We start from the raw sequence: 14,045 nt of genomic DNA, 5'->3' as shown, positions 1-14,045 counted from the left end.
AACAACCAGCTGAAATGGCGTAGACCCTGTCCACGAGGCACAGTCAACTTCTAGACGCGGACTCTTGTTTTTGATTTGCTTCTTCCTTATATATTCCCAAGCACCTAGTATAGTGTTGTACACAAAGTAAGGTCCCAATAAATGCTGACGCTAAATGGGGTCTCCCATCAGGGGTGAAGGACAATCCCCGATCCTGTAACTTCAGAACCAAGAACCTATGCAGAAGAATTGAGTCGGGATTGCACGCTGCCACTCTGCACAAGGTAAGCATTCGGTAAGTATCGTTCATTGATCAATGGATCAATCCTACTGCTAGTGGTTTGTTCAATCGTATTTACTGAGCGCTTACTGTATGCAAAGCACTGTACTAAGCGCTTGGAAAGTACAGTTCAGCCACAAATAGAGACAATCCCTGCCCAACGACGGGCTCACGGCGCCACTCACGTTTTCTCATCCCTGGCTGATGTGCCCCTTTTGGACCCGGAGGGCAATGAGGAAATGCTGATTATAAAATGAAGAAGTAAATACTTGCAAGAAGGCCAACACAAGAGATGAGACTTAATAATTGTTGTGGTATTTGTGAAGTGCTTGCTTTGTGCCAGTCACTGTACTAAGCACTGGGATGGATACAAGCAAATCAGATTGAACACAGTCCCTGGCTCACCGTCTCAATCCCCACTTTACAGATGAAGTAACTGAGGCACAGAGAAGTGAAGTGGCTTGCCTAAGTCACACAGCAGACAAGAGGCAGAGCCGGGTTTAGAACCCACGTCGTCTGACTCCCAAGCCCATGCTCTTTCCTCTAAGCCGCGCTGCTTCTCACAACTGTCAGGGTAAAACATTTTGGGGGGACTGATGTTACAGCAAATCGTCTTTGTATTAGAGATTCTATCATTTGCCACTGGGAACGAAGCCTGAATGATGTCCTGTCGAGTGGCATTCCTCAAAAGCAGCCACTGGAAGATTTCCGGGCGGCTGAAGAGAGGCTCCAACAGGGCCGTCCAAGTACCCTCATCGTCAGGGCTCAGGGGACGGCAACACTTTTGTCAAGTGCCTGCCTCACATTCCTCCTCACCTCCACTGATGAAAGGGAGAAAACCGGCTGCGGCCACGAGGATTTACTGATGGCAGGCGACGGTGGTAATGGTGGGATTCTGTCTTCGAAGACCCTACGTGTCATCAATCAAGGGGTTTGGCCTTCTGCTTCCCCTTCCGGGACCTCCGGGCAGAGAAGCAGCTCTCTGCCAGACCCAGCTATGCTCTGAAGGGCAAACTAAGCAGCTTTTTAGGAGACCTCCAGCCACTCGGCTGGGCCTGGGCTTTTTTCAGTTGTTTTTGACCAAATTAGAGTGAGGAAGTTGGCTCTCACCCAGGACACACTCGCCCTCGTGGGCCACACCAGATGGAACCGCAGCACCGAGCAGGAAGAGGACCAAAAGTCAGGAAACAACCCTTAAAATAGAGACTTGTCTGGGTCTTCTGCCCCCCCATCCCCTCTTGACCTTCATGAACTAATCCAGGTTTTCTTAAGCATCAAGGCCCAGATCCCAGTCCTGGTGTACCCCAGGGGAAACATCCTTTCCCCTGTGCTTCCCAGCTCACTGAGTAGGGCCGGTAAAAGGTGTCAGGAAGCCCTGGGCTCCCCAGTTTGCTAAAGTAATGGATTTGGCCCTCGGGGTGGGGGCCGGGGGGGCCAAAGATTATTAATAGGTCCTGCCTGATGGGCCCAGGGAAGTTAATGTGATACGGGCACCATGGTCTTGGACTATCTGACACCGAGGGAGAGGGGTCGCCGTCGGCCCAAAATAGCTGAACTCTGGAGCTTATATAGGTTGAGCTCCCACCCTGAGCCTCACCTCCCCCAGATCATCTCCCCCACAACCAATCCTCTCGGGGCCCAGAGCCAGTGCCCCCGCCTCCTACCCGAGGTAAGTGGCAGAGCCTGTGGATGCAGGGAAGACCCCCTGGAGAAGGATGGAGAGTCCAAGCCGGGACTGGACGCTGGTCAGGAGGAGGAGGAAGGGGAGATGGTGTCACTCAGGGCCCGTTCGGCCCCAGGGAAGGGGGCGGCAGCAGAGAAGAGGAAGGGAAGGAAGCCGAGAAAGGAGGGCAAAGAACGTAGGGAAGGGACTGGCTAGCTGGACTAACGGGACTCCTGGTTTTTCCAACCTTTCCCCGCTCCCCCCAACCTCCGGCCACCAGCCTTCCCTCCATCAGCTGGAGAAAGAGCTGTCGCAGCCCCCAAACTGCTTGCCCGAGGTCGGGTCGGGAAGGGGGCTCTGAGGCAGGTAGAGAGTGGACCGCGAAGGTGCAGGTCGTGGGAGGAAGGAGACGTTTCCGTCGACGTTTTAGCCTGGGGTTTGCTGGAGCAGATTTAGCTGGGCTTTTCGGGTAGGATGAGGACGAAGGATGTCCAGAGGGAGCTGAACCCGGTCCCCACCCTGAGTTCTGTCAGCGGTGGGTGCCAGTCCGGACTGTGGCTAAGGAGGAATGAGTTGGGAGAAGGTGGGATTTAGGGAGAGGCACGGGAAGGCCGAGGTCAGTGTCCCAAGCTGATATCTGAGACATTCCCACTTTCCTCTTCCCCCGCTCTCTTCTGCGTCGCCCTGACTTCCTCCCTTTTTTCTTCCCCGCTCCCAGTCCCACAGCACTTATGTACCTAGGTGTCATTCATTCACTCTTATTGATGTCTATCTCCCTGCCTCTAGACTTTTAAGCTCGTTGTGGGCAGGGAACGTGTCTGTTTATTGCTGCTGCTGCTGCTGATTATGGTATTTAAGTGCTTACTATGTGTCGAGCACTGTACCAAGCTCTGGGGTAGATAAAAGGTAATCAGGTTGTCCCACGTGGGGCTCACAGTCTTCATCCCCATTTGACAGATGAGGTAACTGAGGCACAGAGAAGTTAAGTGGCTTGCCCAAGGTCACACAGCAGACAAGTGGCGGAGCCGGGATTAGAACCCACGTCCTCTGACTCCCAAGTCCGTGCTCTTGCCCCTGAGACAAGCTGCTTCTCTGTAGTGCACTCTCCCAGTGTGCTGCACGCAGTAAGCGCTCAGTAAATACCACTGAATGAATGGAACGATGTCGCTTCTGGGCCGTCTGGCCCAGCCGAGAGGGACCGGTGGATACTGCCTCACCGGGCAGCCCTGCTCAGTTACAGGAGAACAGAATGCCAGGCTGCCGGAGAGGGGAGCTGCCCAGGCATGGAGGGGAAGTGGGTAGGGGTGAGGGGAGGGCACAGAACTCTGCACTGTCAGCACCTGGGGCTGACACCCGAGCTCCCTGCCCTTCCTTCCCTCTGCCCCCACTAGCCCCCCAGTCCGGGGCAGCTTCCCCCGCAGCCTGGGCACCAGGGTTGGGGAGGGGGGAAACAGAGGGGCTCTTGTCCCCTGGCACTGCAGAACCCTGGACCTGAGCCAGCAAGGAGGAAGGTGTTTTGGCTCTTCCTGAGGGTGTTCACATCTCTCCAAGGTGGGCTACTGGGTGCAGCGGCGGGCTCACCTTCTCCCCTGAGAAGCAGCATGATTTAGTGGAAAGAGCCCGGGCTCGGGAGTCAGCGGATGTGGATTCTAATCCCGGCTCCGCTGCTTGTCTGCTGTGTGACCTTGGGCAAGCCGCTCAACTTCTCTGTGCCCCAGTTACCTCAGCTGTAAAATGGGAATTAAGACCGTGAGCCCCAAGGGGGGCAACCTGATTACCCTGTATCTACCCCAGCGCTTAGAACAGTGGTCGGCATATAGTAAGCACTTAAACACCATAATTATTACTATTGTTGATATTAAGCAAAGCGTGTGATTTAGTGGAAAGAGCCCAGGACTGGGAGTCGGGAGCTCTGGGTTCTGATCCTAGCTCCACCGTTAACCTGGTGCGTGACTTTGGGCAAATCGTTTCACTTCTCTGGGCCTCAGTTTCCTCTTCTGTAAAACGGGGATTCAATACCAGTTCTCCCTCCTGCTTAGAGTGTGAGCTCCGTGTGGAACAAGGGGCAGTGTCTGATTTGATCGTATTGCATCTACCCCCAATGCCAGGCACCTAGTGAGCGATCAGGCAGTCCATCAGTCATATTTATTGAGCGCTTACTGTGTGCAGAGCACTATGCTGAGCGCTTGGGAGAGTACAACACGGCAAAAATGACAGACACGATCCCTCCCCAAAAAGAACATACAGTCAAGAGGGGGAGACGGACATTAATAAAAATAAATAAATTACAGATATGTTTATACATAACTGCTGAGGGCTGGCGTGGGAGGGGGGTGAATAAAGGGAGCGAGTCAGGGTGATCCAGAAGGGAGTGGGAAAAGAGGAAGAGGGCTTAGTCAGGGAAGACCTCTTGGTGGAGATTTGCCTTCAGTAAAGCTTTGAAGGTGGGGAGAGTCATTGTCGGATATAAAAAGGAGCACTTACGAATACCACGGCTATTATTAGGCTCACCTAGGAGTTGGTCTGACACCGGGTCCTGGAGATAATAATAATAACGGTATTTGTTGAGTCTTACTATGTGCCAGGCACTGTACTATGGCAGAGGTGGTGAGCCCCCCCCACCCCCCCCAACTTCTAACCTGTCAGGTGGGCTCTCAGGGGGAGGGAAGAGTGGGGTGGGGGGTGAGAAAGAGGGTCTCCCTGGAATAGTCCCTCTATTCTCTACCCGATAGAAGTCACCAGAAACCAGCCCGGGAACCAATACAGAGGAGAGACCGGGGGTGGGTGGGGAGAGGAATGTCACCTTTTATTTTTTTTTTTACAAAATTTCATTTTGTGAAAAGCTGATGAAAACTCCGTCTCTGGGCCAGTTGGCCGTCCCGGTGCACACCTCTCCCCCCTCCCCCCTCCCCTCCCTCTCTTCATCCCTTGGTCCCTCCCCCCTCCCTCCTCTCCCATCTCTCTCCCCCCGCCCCCTGCCCCTCCCCTCATCTTATCCTTTCTCCTCTGTCCCGGGTCAAGTTTTGCGGCATCAGCGTTAATATTCTGCGGCATAAATTTGCATTAAGGACGGATCCGCCGACCGGGCGTCGAGGCAAGTTAAGGCGCTGGCCCGGGAAGGAAGGGAGGGAGGGAGGGAGGGAGGGAGGGAGGAAAGAAAGACTGAAGGAAGGAAGGAAGAAGAGAAAGAAGGAAGGAAGGGAACGAGGGAGGGAGGAAGGAAGGGAGGAAGGAGGGCAAGTGGAGAGATGAGGAGGGGCAGGAGTAGGGATGGGGGGAATGGGCAGAAGGGGTGCAGGGATTTGGGGGGGGGGGTCTTTCCTGCATGTCCCCCTCGCAGCCGGAGAGAGTGGGAAGGGATGGACCCTGCACTTATCTCAGCCCCCCTCCCCACCTCCCCTGCTCGCCCTTGACCAAACCCCCGGCGTCCGGTCCTGGAGCAGCTGCGGGGGGCGCGGAGTTTGGGACGGTGGGGTCCCGGGTCCGGCTGGGTCCCGTCCCGATCCCGTCCCGGTCCGGTCCCTGTCCGGTGCCGGTCGGAGCGGCCCCTGGCCCGGGGCCAGCCTCCCCGGCCCGGGCACTGCAGCGCCGGTCATATGAGCAGAAACGATGAGAAAAGCACTTTTTAATCTTTTCGCACTTGCCCGCCCCATCTAACAGTTGCAGGATGGCTATGACAGACTTGCTCAGCGCCGATGACATCAAGAAGGCTGTGGGGGCCTTTTCAGGTGAGCTCCCACCTCAGCCCCATCACGCTCTTCTCCCCTTCCCCATCGCTATCCTCCCTCCCCACCCCCATCCTCCTCTCTCTTTTCCCCATCCCCATCCTCCTGCCCCACCCCCAGCCCCAACCTCCTCTCTCTTTTCCCCCTGCCCCATCTCCCCTCCCCTTCCCCATCCTCCCTCCCCATCTCCAGCCCCAACCTCCTCTCTCTCACCCCCAGCCCCATCACCCCCCCTCCCCTTCTCCATCCCCCCTTGCTACCCCCAGACCCAACCTCCTCTTTCTTTTCCCCCCAACCCCATCACCCCCCCCCCTTCTCCATCGGAGAAGCTGGGTGGCTCAGTGGAAAGAGCCCGGGCTTGGGGAGACAGAGGACGCGGGTTCTAATCCCAGCTACGCCACTTGTCTGCTGGGTGACCTTGGGCAAGCCACTTCTGTTCTCTGGTCCTCTGCGATCTCATCTGGAAAAGGGGGGTTAAGGCTGTGAGCCCCACGTGGGACAACCTGACTAACTTGTATCTACCCCAGCGCTTAGAACAGTGCTTGGCATAGAGTAAGCACTTAAGAAATGCCATAATTATTATTATTGCCCAGTCCCAGCCTCCTCGGTCTTTCCCCCAGTCCCATCCCCCATTCTCTCCCTTCCTCCAGCCTCATCACCCCCCTCTCCCCTTCCCCATCCCCCTTCCTTTTCCTCAGACCCATCATCTATCTCTCCCCATCACCCCTCCCAACCCCAGCCCCACCCCCTTCCTTGTCCCCAGACCTATCGTCTATGTCCCCTCCATCACCCTTCCCAACCCCAGCCCCCTGCAGCCCCCTCCTTCTCCTCTCCCCGGCAGCCCCCCGCATCCACCTCTTTGGGGCCGTTCGGGGCCCCTCAGTTTGGAGAGGGAAGGGGAGAGGGGAGCCTGCAGGTAAGAGGGAGAGGGGACCCCACAGATGAGACCTCCTGGGGGGGTGAAGGCGCTGCAAGGGGGGCACCAGAAACTTCCCCGGACACAAGTGACCAGAAATGTCCCATTGCAGCTGACCTCCAGATCGGCGGGACAGGACAGGCAGGAGTCTCTTCCTCACTGTCCCCACTGACTCCTCAACCCCCAGAGACCCTTCACTGGGGTCTTCTCCCCTGCTTCAAAGCTCCACTGAAGGCACATCTCCTCCAAGGCCTTCCCAGACTATGCCCCGCTTTTCCTCATCTCCCACTCCCTGACTTGCTCCCTTTGCTCTGCCCCCCTCTCCCAGCCTCACGGCGCTTATGTATAGATCTGTCCGTTTATTTAGTTATATAGATATCTGTTTACTTGGATTGATGTCTCTCTCCCCCCGACCCACCAGACTGTGAGCCTGTGTGGGCAGGGATTGTCTCTCTTCGTTGCTGTAGTGTATTTTTCCAAGCGATTCATATAGTGCTCTGCACACCGTAAGCGCTCAATAAATGCGATTGAATGAAGTGAATGAATGAAGGGGGGGCAGGATAGGGATGACCTTTCCAAACGTCCCGGAACGGAGGGAGGGGGGACACTGGGGCAACTTGACACCCCCTACTCACTCACACACATGCACACAGTCTCTTACACACACACACACGTGGAACGTGGACATACAGGCACGTGCATACCCACTTTTTCTCTCCCTCGCCGCCCGTAACCCATTTTCACCTTTATTCTCAACCCATTTTGGCACATTTTAACCTTGTGACGGGGAAACTACCACCCACTGCCGCAACTGGCAGCCTCCTCCTGTGCAGGGTGACCTTGAGAGAGTCATTTGCTCACTCTTTCCCAGTGTTTCCCTGGCCTCACCCAGAGGGATGGTTATTAGGGGAACACCATCCCTACATCTCTTGCAGAAAATGCCTGCAGGGACTCTTGGGGAAAGGGTCGCCTTGGTGGTTCTTCCTAAGCGGGGAGGTCCCTACTGGCTGCAGCCCCACCAAGACAGATTTCCGACACGCTGCCCAACACGTTAACCGCCCCCCCCCATCCTCTTATCGTCACCCCTTCCCCCACTTCCCGCAGCCGCCGAATCCTTCAATCACAAGAAGTTTTTCGAGCTGGTGGGATTGAAGAAAAAGAGCAAAGATGAGGTGCAGAAGGTGTTTCACATCCTGGATAAAGACAAGAGCGGCTTCATTGAGGAGGATGAACTGAAGTAAGCCAAGGCCAGAGTTCTGGAAGGGCTGGGGAGGGGAGGAGGATAGGGAGGAGATGAAAGAGGGAGGGGGGAGGGAAAGGGTTTGAAAATGGAAGGGGAAGAGATGGGAAAGGGGAGAGGAAAGAGTTGGAAGGGGAGAGGAGTGGGAGAAGGGCAGGAAATGGAAAGGGAGAAAGGAGGGGGAAGATGGAAGCGGATGGAAATATCTCTCTCTCCCTAAGTGCATATATATATATATATATACATACATAAAGAGAGAGAGAGGGTGTGGGGAGGGAGAGTTGAGGTGAGGTCTGGGAGAAGAGAGGAAGTTTCTCCTTGAAAGTTGGAGGTGCGATGAGGAGTGTCTCCAGCTTATTTCCATCTGCACATTTGACTGAAAAGAATTAGTGCGTGACTAGGTAGTACACACCCCCGTGCCAGAAGACAAATGCTTCCAGTCTTCCAGCTGTGAGCTCCAGGAGTATAAAAATCATTTAAAGGAAGCAACACTAACCAGGTTAGGTGATATGGTTACAGTACAAATGTAATGTAATACTACACTTTGAATGTGCAGTTTCTACTTAATAATCATTTTGCCTTCTGAAAAGCCACGCCTGTCTCTCGTGTAGCACCATGGTTCCCGGCTCATGCGTCTAAATGGCACCTTTTCTAACCTCTGTCCACTACACACACACACACACACACACACACACACTCACACACACACCTCCTCCACTAGACTGTAAGTTCCTCAAGGGGAGCGATCGTATCTACCACAACACGGGAAGCAGTAGAGTGGATAGAACGTGGGTCTAAGAATCAGAAGGTCAGGGGTTCTAATCCCAACTCCACCACATGTCAGCTGTGTGACCTTGGGCAAGTCACTTCTTTCTCTGTGCCTCAGTTACCTCAGCTGTAAAATGGGGATTGAGACTGGGAGCCCCACCGGGGACAGGGACTGTGTCCCACCCGATTTGCTTGTATCCACCCCAGTGTTTAGTACAGTGCCTGGTACATAGTATGTGCTTAACAAATACCATTATAATAATTATTATTATTATTACCAACCCTCTTGTATTCTCCCAAGTGCTTACAGCAGCACTCTGCCCATGGTAAGCACTACTTAGAGAAGCAGCATGACCTAGTAGATAAATAGATATATAATTGTTAGTAGATAGATCAGGGGCCTGGGAGTCAGAGAACCTAGTTTTTAATCCTGGTTCTGCCACTATCTTCTGTGTGACCTTGGGCAAGTCACTTCACTTCCTCCAGTCCTCAGTTATCTCATCCGGAAAATGGGGATTAAGAATGTGAGCCCTCTGTGAGACAGAGACTACGTTTAACCCGATTCGCTTGTTCCTATCCCAGTGCTTAGTACTGTGCCCGGCACACTGTAAGCACATATCGAATACTATTAAAAAAAAAATAAATACTGACTGACTGAGTCTCCTGAAATGGATTCCCTCGGGGACTGGGGAGTGGATAATTCAGGGAGTCAGTGGGCTGCCCCACATTCCACCAGCTCTGTGGGAGAGATTGTTTTAAGTGTAGGCTGGTTTGCCATCCATGGGATCCTATCCAAGGTGACCTTCGCTTGAGTCCAACTCACTATTTTCCCATTCTGTTCTCTAGATTCGTCCTGAAGGGCTTTATCGAGGATGGCAGAGACCTGTCCGATAAAGAAACCAAGACACTCCTGGCTGCTGGAGATAAGGATGGGGATGGCAAAATTGGTGTCGAAGGTAGGTTGTGGCTGAGAGTGACTGGGATTCCCGGAGACTGAAAATAGAAACCTTCCTTTCCTCTTCTCCCACTCCCTTCTGCATCTCCCTGACTTGCTCCTTGCATCGCCCTGACTTGCTCCTTTTAGTCATCCCCGCTCCCTCCCCTCAGCACTTATGTCCATATCCGTCATTTATTTATTTCTATTAATGTCTGTGTCCCCCTTTGGCCCTTAAGCTCATTGTGGGCAGGGAATGTGTCTCTTTGTTTTCCTCTTGTACTCTTCCAAGCGCTTAGTACAGTGTTCTGAACACAGAGAGTGCTCAATAAATATGATTGAATGAATGAATAGATTCTAGATGGGGCCAGTGTGTGCTGTGCCTTTGCCAAAAGGAATGAAAAGAGCAGAGTTGAGTATCAGCAAGGGGAAAATCAAGTCTAGAAGAGGTCAGAGAGACTGGCTAAGAGAGTTTACAAGGCTTAGGGAGAACTGAGATGCTAAAGAACTGGAGACAGAACCTGAGTTGGCAGTGTATCTCTGAATTTAAACCCCAGAGCCTGGATACTTTTGTTCACTTTAGAGAGAGAAACTAAATTCTGCCCTTCCCCGCGTTTCCTAAAAAGCTAATGAAATGAAAATTTGTCCAATATCATGTCATTCCACCAACTTCATAATCAATCAATCAATCAAATCAATGGTATTTGTTTAGCACTTACTGTGGGCAGAGCATTGTACGGAGCTCTTGGGAAAGCACAATACCAATAGAGTTGGAAGATAGAATCCCTCCCAACAAGAAACTTAGAGACTAGAAGAGACTTATAACTCTTATAATCAAGTTCTTGCTCACCCAAAAACATCGGAAACCAGTTGTTGTTTTTTTTGCTTCAGTGAAAATTACTGAGCTTGACATCTTGTCTTGTCTTATGCCGTGGAGTCGTCTCCAACCCACACTGACACCATGGACACATCTCTCCCAGAACGCCCCACTTCCATCTGCAATCGTTCTGGTGGCGTATACATAGCTTTCTTGGTCAAAATATGGAAGTGGTTTACCATTGCCTCCTTCCACGCACTAAATTTGAGTCTTTGACCTCGATTTTCTCCCTTGCAGCTGCTGCCCAGCACAAGGGAGTTTTGACTTGTAGCAGATGGCCTTCCACTCGCTAGCCACTGCCCAAGCTAGGAATAGAATGGATATGCCTCTGCCTGACTCTCCTTCCCGTAGTTGAGACTGCTAGGGTACCGGGAACTCTCCAGGTGTGACCCTGAGAGGGGCTTGACATCTTAGTTCCTCCCAAATCCTGACATCCTCTCTCCAGCGTTACAGAAGAAAGAGGAGACAAGATTAGGAATTTCAAAACTAGAAGTGGTTTCCTTGTGATTTGTCCAAGCCATAGACTTGGAATCACCCATGGACTATTCTCCATCCCTGCCATTTTTTTTTCTGGTATATGTTCAACCCCTATTACGTGCCAGGTACTGTACTACTGCTGGGACTGATACAAGGTTATCAGTTTGGACACAGTTCCGTTCCCACATAGAGCTCACAGTCTTCATCACCATTTTATAGATGAAGTATCTGAGTCACAGAGAAGTTAACTGATTTGCCCACGGTCACACAGCAGACATGTGGCGGAGCCAGGATTAGAACCCAGGTCCTTCTTACTCCCAATTTGGGGCTCTCTCCTTTAGGCAGTGCTGTTTCTCACTCCTCTCCCTACTCCTCTCTCCCCAGCAAAGATCTTTCCCTCTTTCCATTGGCAGAAATGACAAAGACACAGGAACAGTGGCAAGGTCATCCTAACGGTTTGACAGTCCTCTCTAAGAAATATCTGCTCCTTTATCTTTGTCGTCATCTTATCTTTATCTTTATCTTATCTTAGAGAAGCAGCATGATGTAGTGGATAGAGCACGGACCTGGGAGTCAGAAGGTCATGGGTTCTAATTCCGGCTCCACCACTTGTCTGCTGGGTAACCTTGGGCGGGTCACTTCACTTTTCTGTGCCTCAGTTACCTCATCTGGAAAATGGGGATTGAGATTGTGAGCCCCGTGGGGGACAGGCACTATGTCTAACCCCGTTTGTTTGTATCCACGCCAGGATTTAATACATTGCCTGGTACATAATAAGTGCTTAAGAAATACCACAAGTATCATTATTATTATTGATCTGTGGATAACTGGCCATCACCTCTATAGTCTTATAGCCCCACGTGGGACAGGGGACTGTGTTCAACCGGATTTGCTTGTATCCATCCCAGAGATTAGTACAGTGCTTGGCACACACATTATAAGTGCTTAGCAAGTACCATTATTGTTATTATTATTATTACAGCTAAAGGCAGGTTAGATGAAGGCTCCCTCTTCCCCAGGGCAAATAAGGAAGAGTTAGTGCATGAAAGGTGGAAGGTAGAGGAGGCAGTGGTTTTGGAAGACACAGCAATAGTAATGTTATTTGTTAAGCACTTCGTGCTAAATGCTGTACTAAGTACTGAGATAGATACAAGATAATCAGGTCAGACCCAATCGCTGTCCCTCATCGGGCTCACGGTCTAAGTGGGAGAGAGAACAGGTATTTAATCCCCATTTTACAGATGAGGAAACTGAGGCCCAGAGAAAAAGAATGGTGTTATTTGCTAAGCTCTTACTATGTGCTAAGCACTTTTCTAAGCACTGTCTGATGCAGTTCCTGTCCCACTTGGGGCCTGCAGTTTAAGAGGGAGAATGGGTATTTTATGTCTGTTTTCCAGTGGCCCAGAGAAGGAAACTGACTTGCCCAAGGTCATCCGCAGGCGAGGAGCAGAGCAAGAATTACAAACGGGGACCTCTGACTCTGAGGCCCGGTGCTCTTTCCACTCCGCCACGCTGCCTCTGCATTGGTTCAGGAACGTGATAAATCTATCACCCCCATGGCAAGAAGAGTCCATTCCTGTCTCCACAAAGAGGCAGAGGGAGGCAGGGAACTTCTCGCCCTGTTGGGGTTGGTGACAATCTCCATCCCTCCTACCCCAGTCCCATTTCACGGGCACAGTGCTCTGCACACAGTAAGCGCTCAATAAATATGATTGAATGAATGAACCTGAGCAACTGGGCAGGAGATGGGCAGAGGGGCTTGGACCTCTGGATCCTGTCTGACCCCCACACTGACCCTGTGCTATCCCATTCCCCGTGCTGGGCCCTGAACTCACGTCATTCCGTACCGTGTCTCGTTTCCATTTTCCATCAGTGTGCCCCCGCTCCGAAGGCAGAGGACAAGGTCTTCTCTGGGAAAAGGGAGTTGGAAAACTCCTTAGTAATCTGAGATTAGCTAATGAACAAATTTGCCTCCCTCCCTTCTGCTGGCTTCTGTACTCAAACTTTGAAGCTGAGACTCATTAATCATTTAGCGACCAGGTTGAAATTCAGCCTTCCAAAGCGGCTGGTGGGAACGAACCAGATATCCTTGAACCTTCCCCGCTCGTCTGCCCGGAGCAGTCCTGAAGGATGGAGGACGAGCTACCCACGGACTCGCTTAAACCAGCTTTCTCCATTCATTCATTCGATCATATTTACTGAGCGCTTACTTTGTGCAGAGCACTGTACTAAGTGCTTGGGAAAGTACAGGCCACCCGTTCCATCCCCAGTGAGAAGCAGCATGACCTAGTGGAAAGAGCACAGGCCTGGGAGTAGGGGACCTGGGTTTTAATCCTGGCTCCTTCACGTGTCTGCTGTGTGACCTTGGGCAAGTTGCTTCACTTCTCGGGGCCTCAGTTCCCTCATCTGTAAAATGGGGATTAAATCCTACTCCTTCCTACTTAGATTGGGAGCTCCATGTGGGACAGGAACTTGTATCTACCCCAGTGTTTAGAATAGAGCTTGGCACATAAAAAGTGCTTAACAAGTACCATAAAAGAAATTGCAATTATTAGCCATACCATTATTTTTATTGTTATGATACTTAATAAGAACTTACTAATTGTTATTACTAATAACTATTATTATTCAGTGGCCCTGACAGTCTCCCGAGTTTTAGCTCCAGCCTGGCTCCTTCATTTTTTGCTCTCCAACCTCTTCCTACCCTTCTTGCCTTCCCCCTTTTCTACTCCCTCCTCCCACCTTTCCTCTCCATTCCTCTTCTCTTCCCCTTTTTTTCTCTCTCCCTCTCCCTCCCTTTTCTCATCCCTCCTACATCCTCTCCCTCACTTTCAAAACCTGCCCTTTTCTTCCCTCACTTTTTTTCCCTTCCTCCTCCTCCATTCCCTCAACAGACCGCCCCCACCACCACCCCCTGTCACCTTCTATCCTCTCTAAACAACTAACATTCACCTGCAAAGCTCTGCACCTCAGTTAAGTAGGTCAAGAGAGGTGGTTTGGCATTGGTACAGTAGTACTTCGAGGGCGCTTCTCTGATGGGTGAGCTGGCTGGAGACCAGAGGTCAAGTGAGAGCTTTTTTTCACCCTCTAAAAAAAAAAAAGGTTCCAGTATTTTTTAAGAGTTCCAAGAGAAGGAGCAGGAAAAGTACATTCTCTGATGTCTTAGTTTGCCAGGGTATTAAGTGC

At 51.7% G+C, this 14,045-nt stretch overlaps 1 protein-coding gene across 3 annotated transcripts in view; it reads left to right on the top strand.

Moving 5' to 3' along the window:
- PVALB (parvalbumin) overlaps positions 1 to 14,045 on the top strand; it is a 31,558-nt gene continuing 17,513 nt past the window's right edge. Inside the window, exons 1-4 of one of the 3 annotated variants that reach the window (XM_029079361.2) lie at positions 1 to 263; positions 5,583 to 5,650; positions 7,668 to 7,800; positions 9,418 to 9,527. In XM_029079361.2, coding sequence (XP_028935194.1) covers positions 5,590 to 5,650; positions 7,668 to 7,800; positions 9,418 to 9,527 — 304 coding nt within the window. In that variant the 5' untranslated portion in view covers positions 1 to 263; positions 5,583 to 5,589. Of the gene's footprint in view, positions 264 to 4,909; positions 5,017 to 5,582; positions 5,651 to 7,667; positions 7,801 to 9,417; positions 9,528 to 14,045 lie in introns of those variants that run through there. The other 2 variants (XM_029079362.2, XM_029079360.2) reach the window with 2 other exon arrangements.

The sequence above is a fragment of the Ornithorhynchus anatinus genome, chromosome 14, assembly GCF_004115215.2.
Source record: "Ornithorhynchus anatinus isolate Pmale09 chromosome 14, mOrnAna1.pri.v4, whole genome shotgun sequence".
NCBI lineage: Eukaryota > Metazoa > Chordata > Mammalia > Monotremata > Ornithorhynchidae > Ornithorhynchus > Ornithorhynchus anatinus.
The sequence above is the reverse complement of the archived record's forward strand: the minus strand, read 5'-3'. Positions and strand labels throughout refer to the sequence as shown.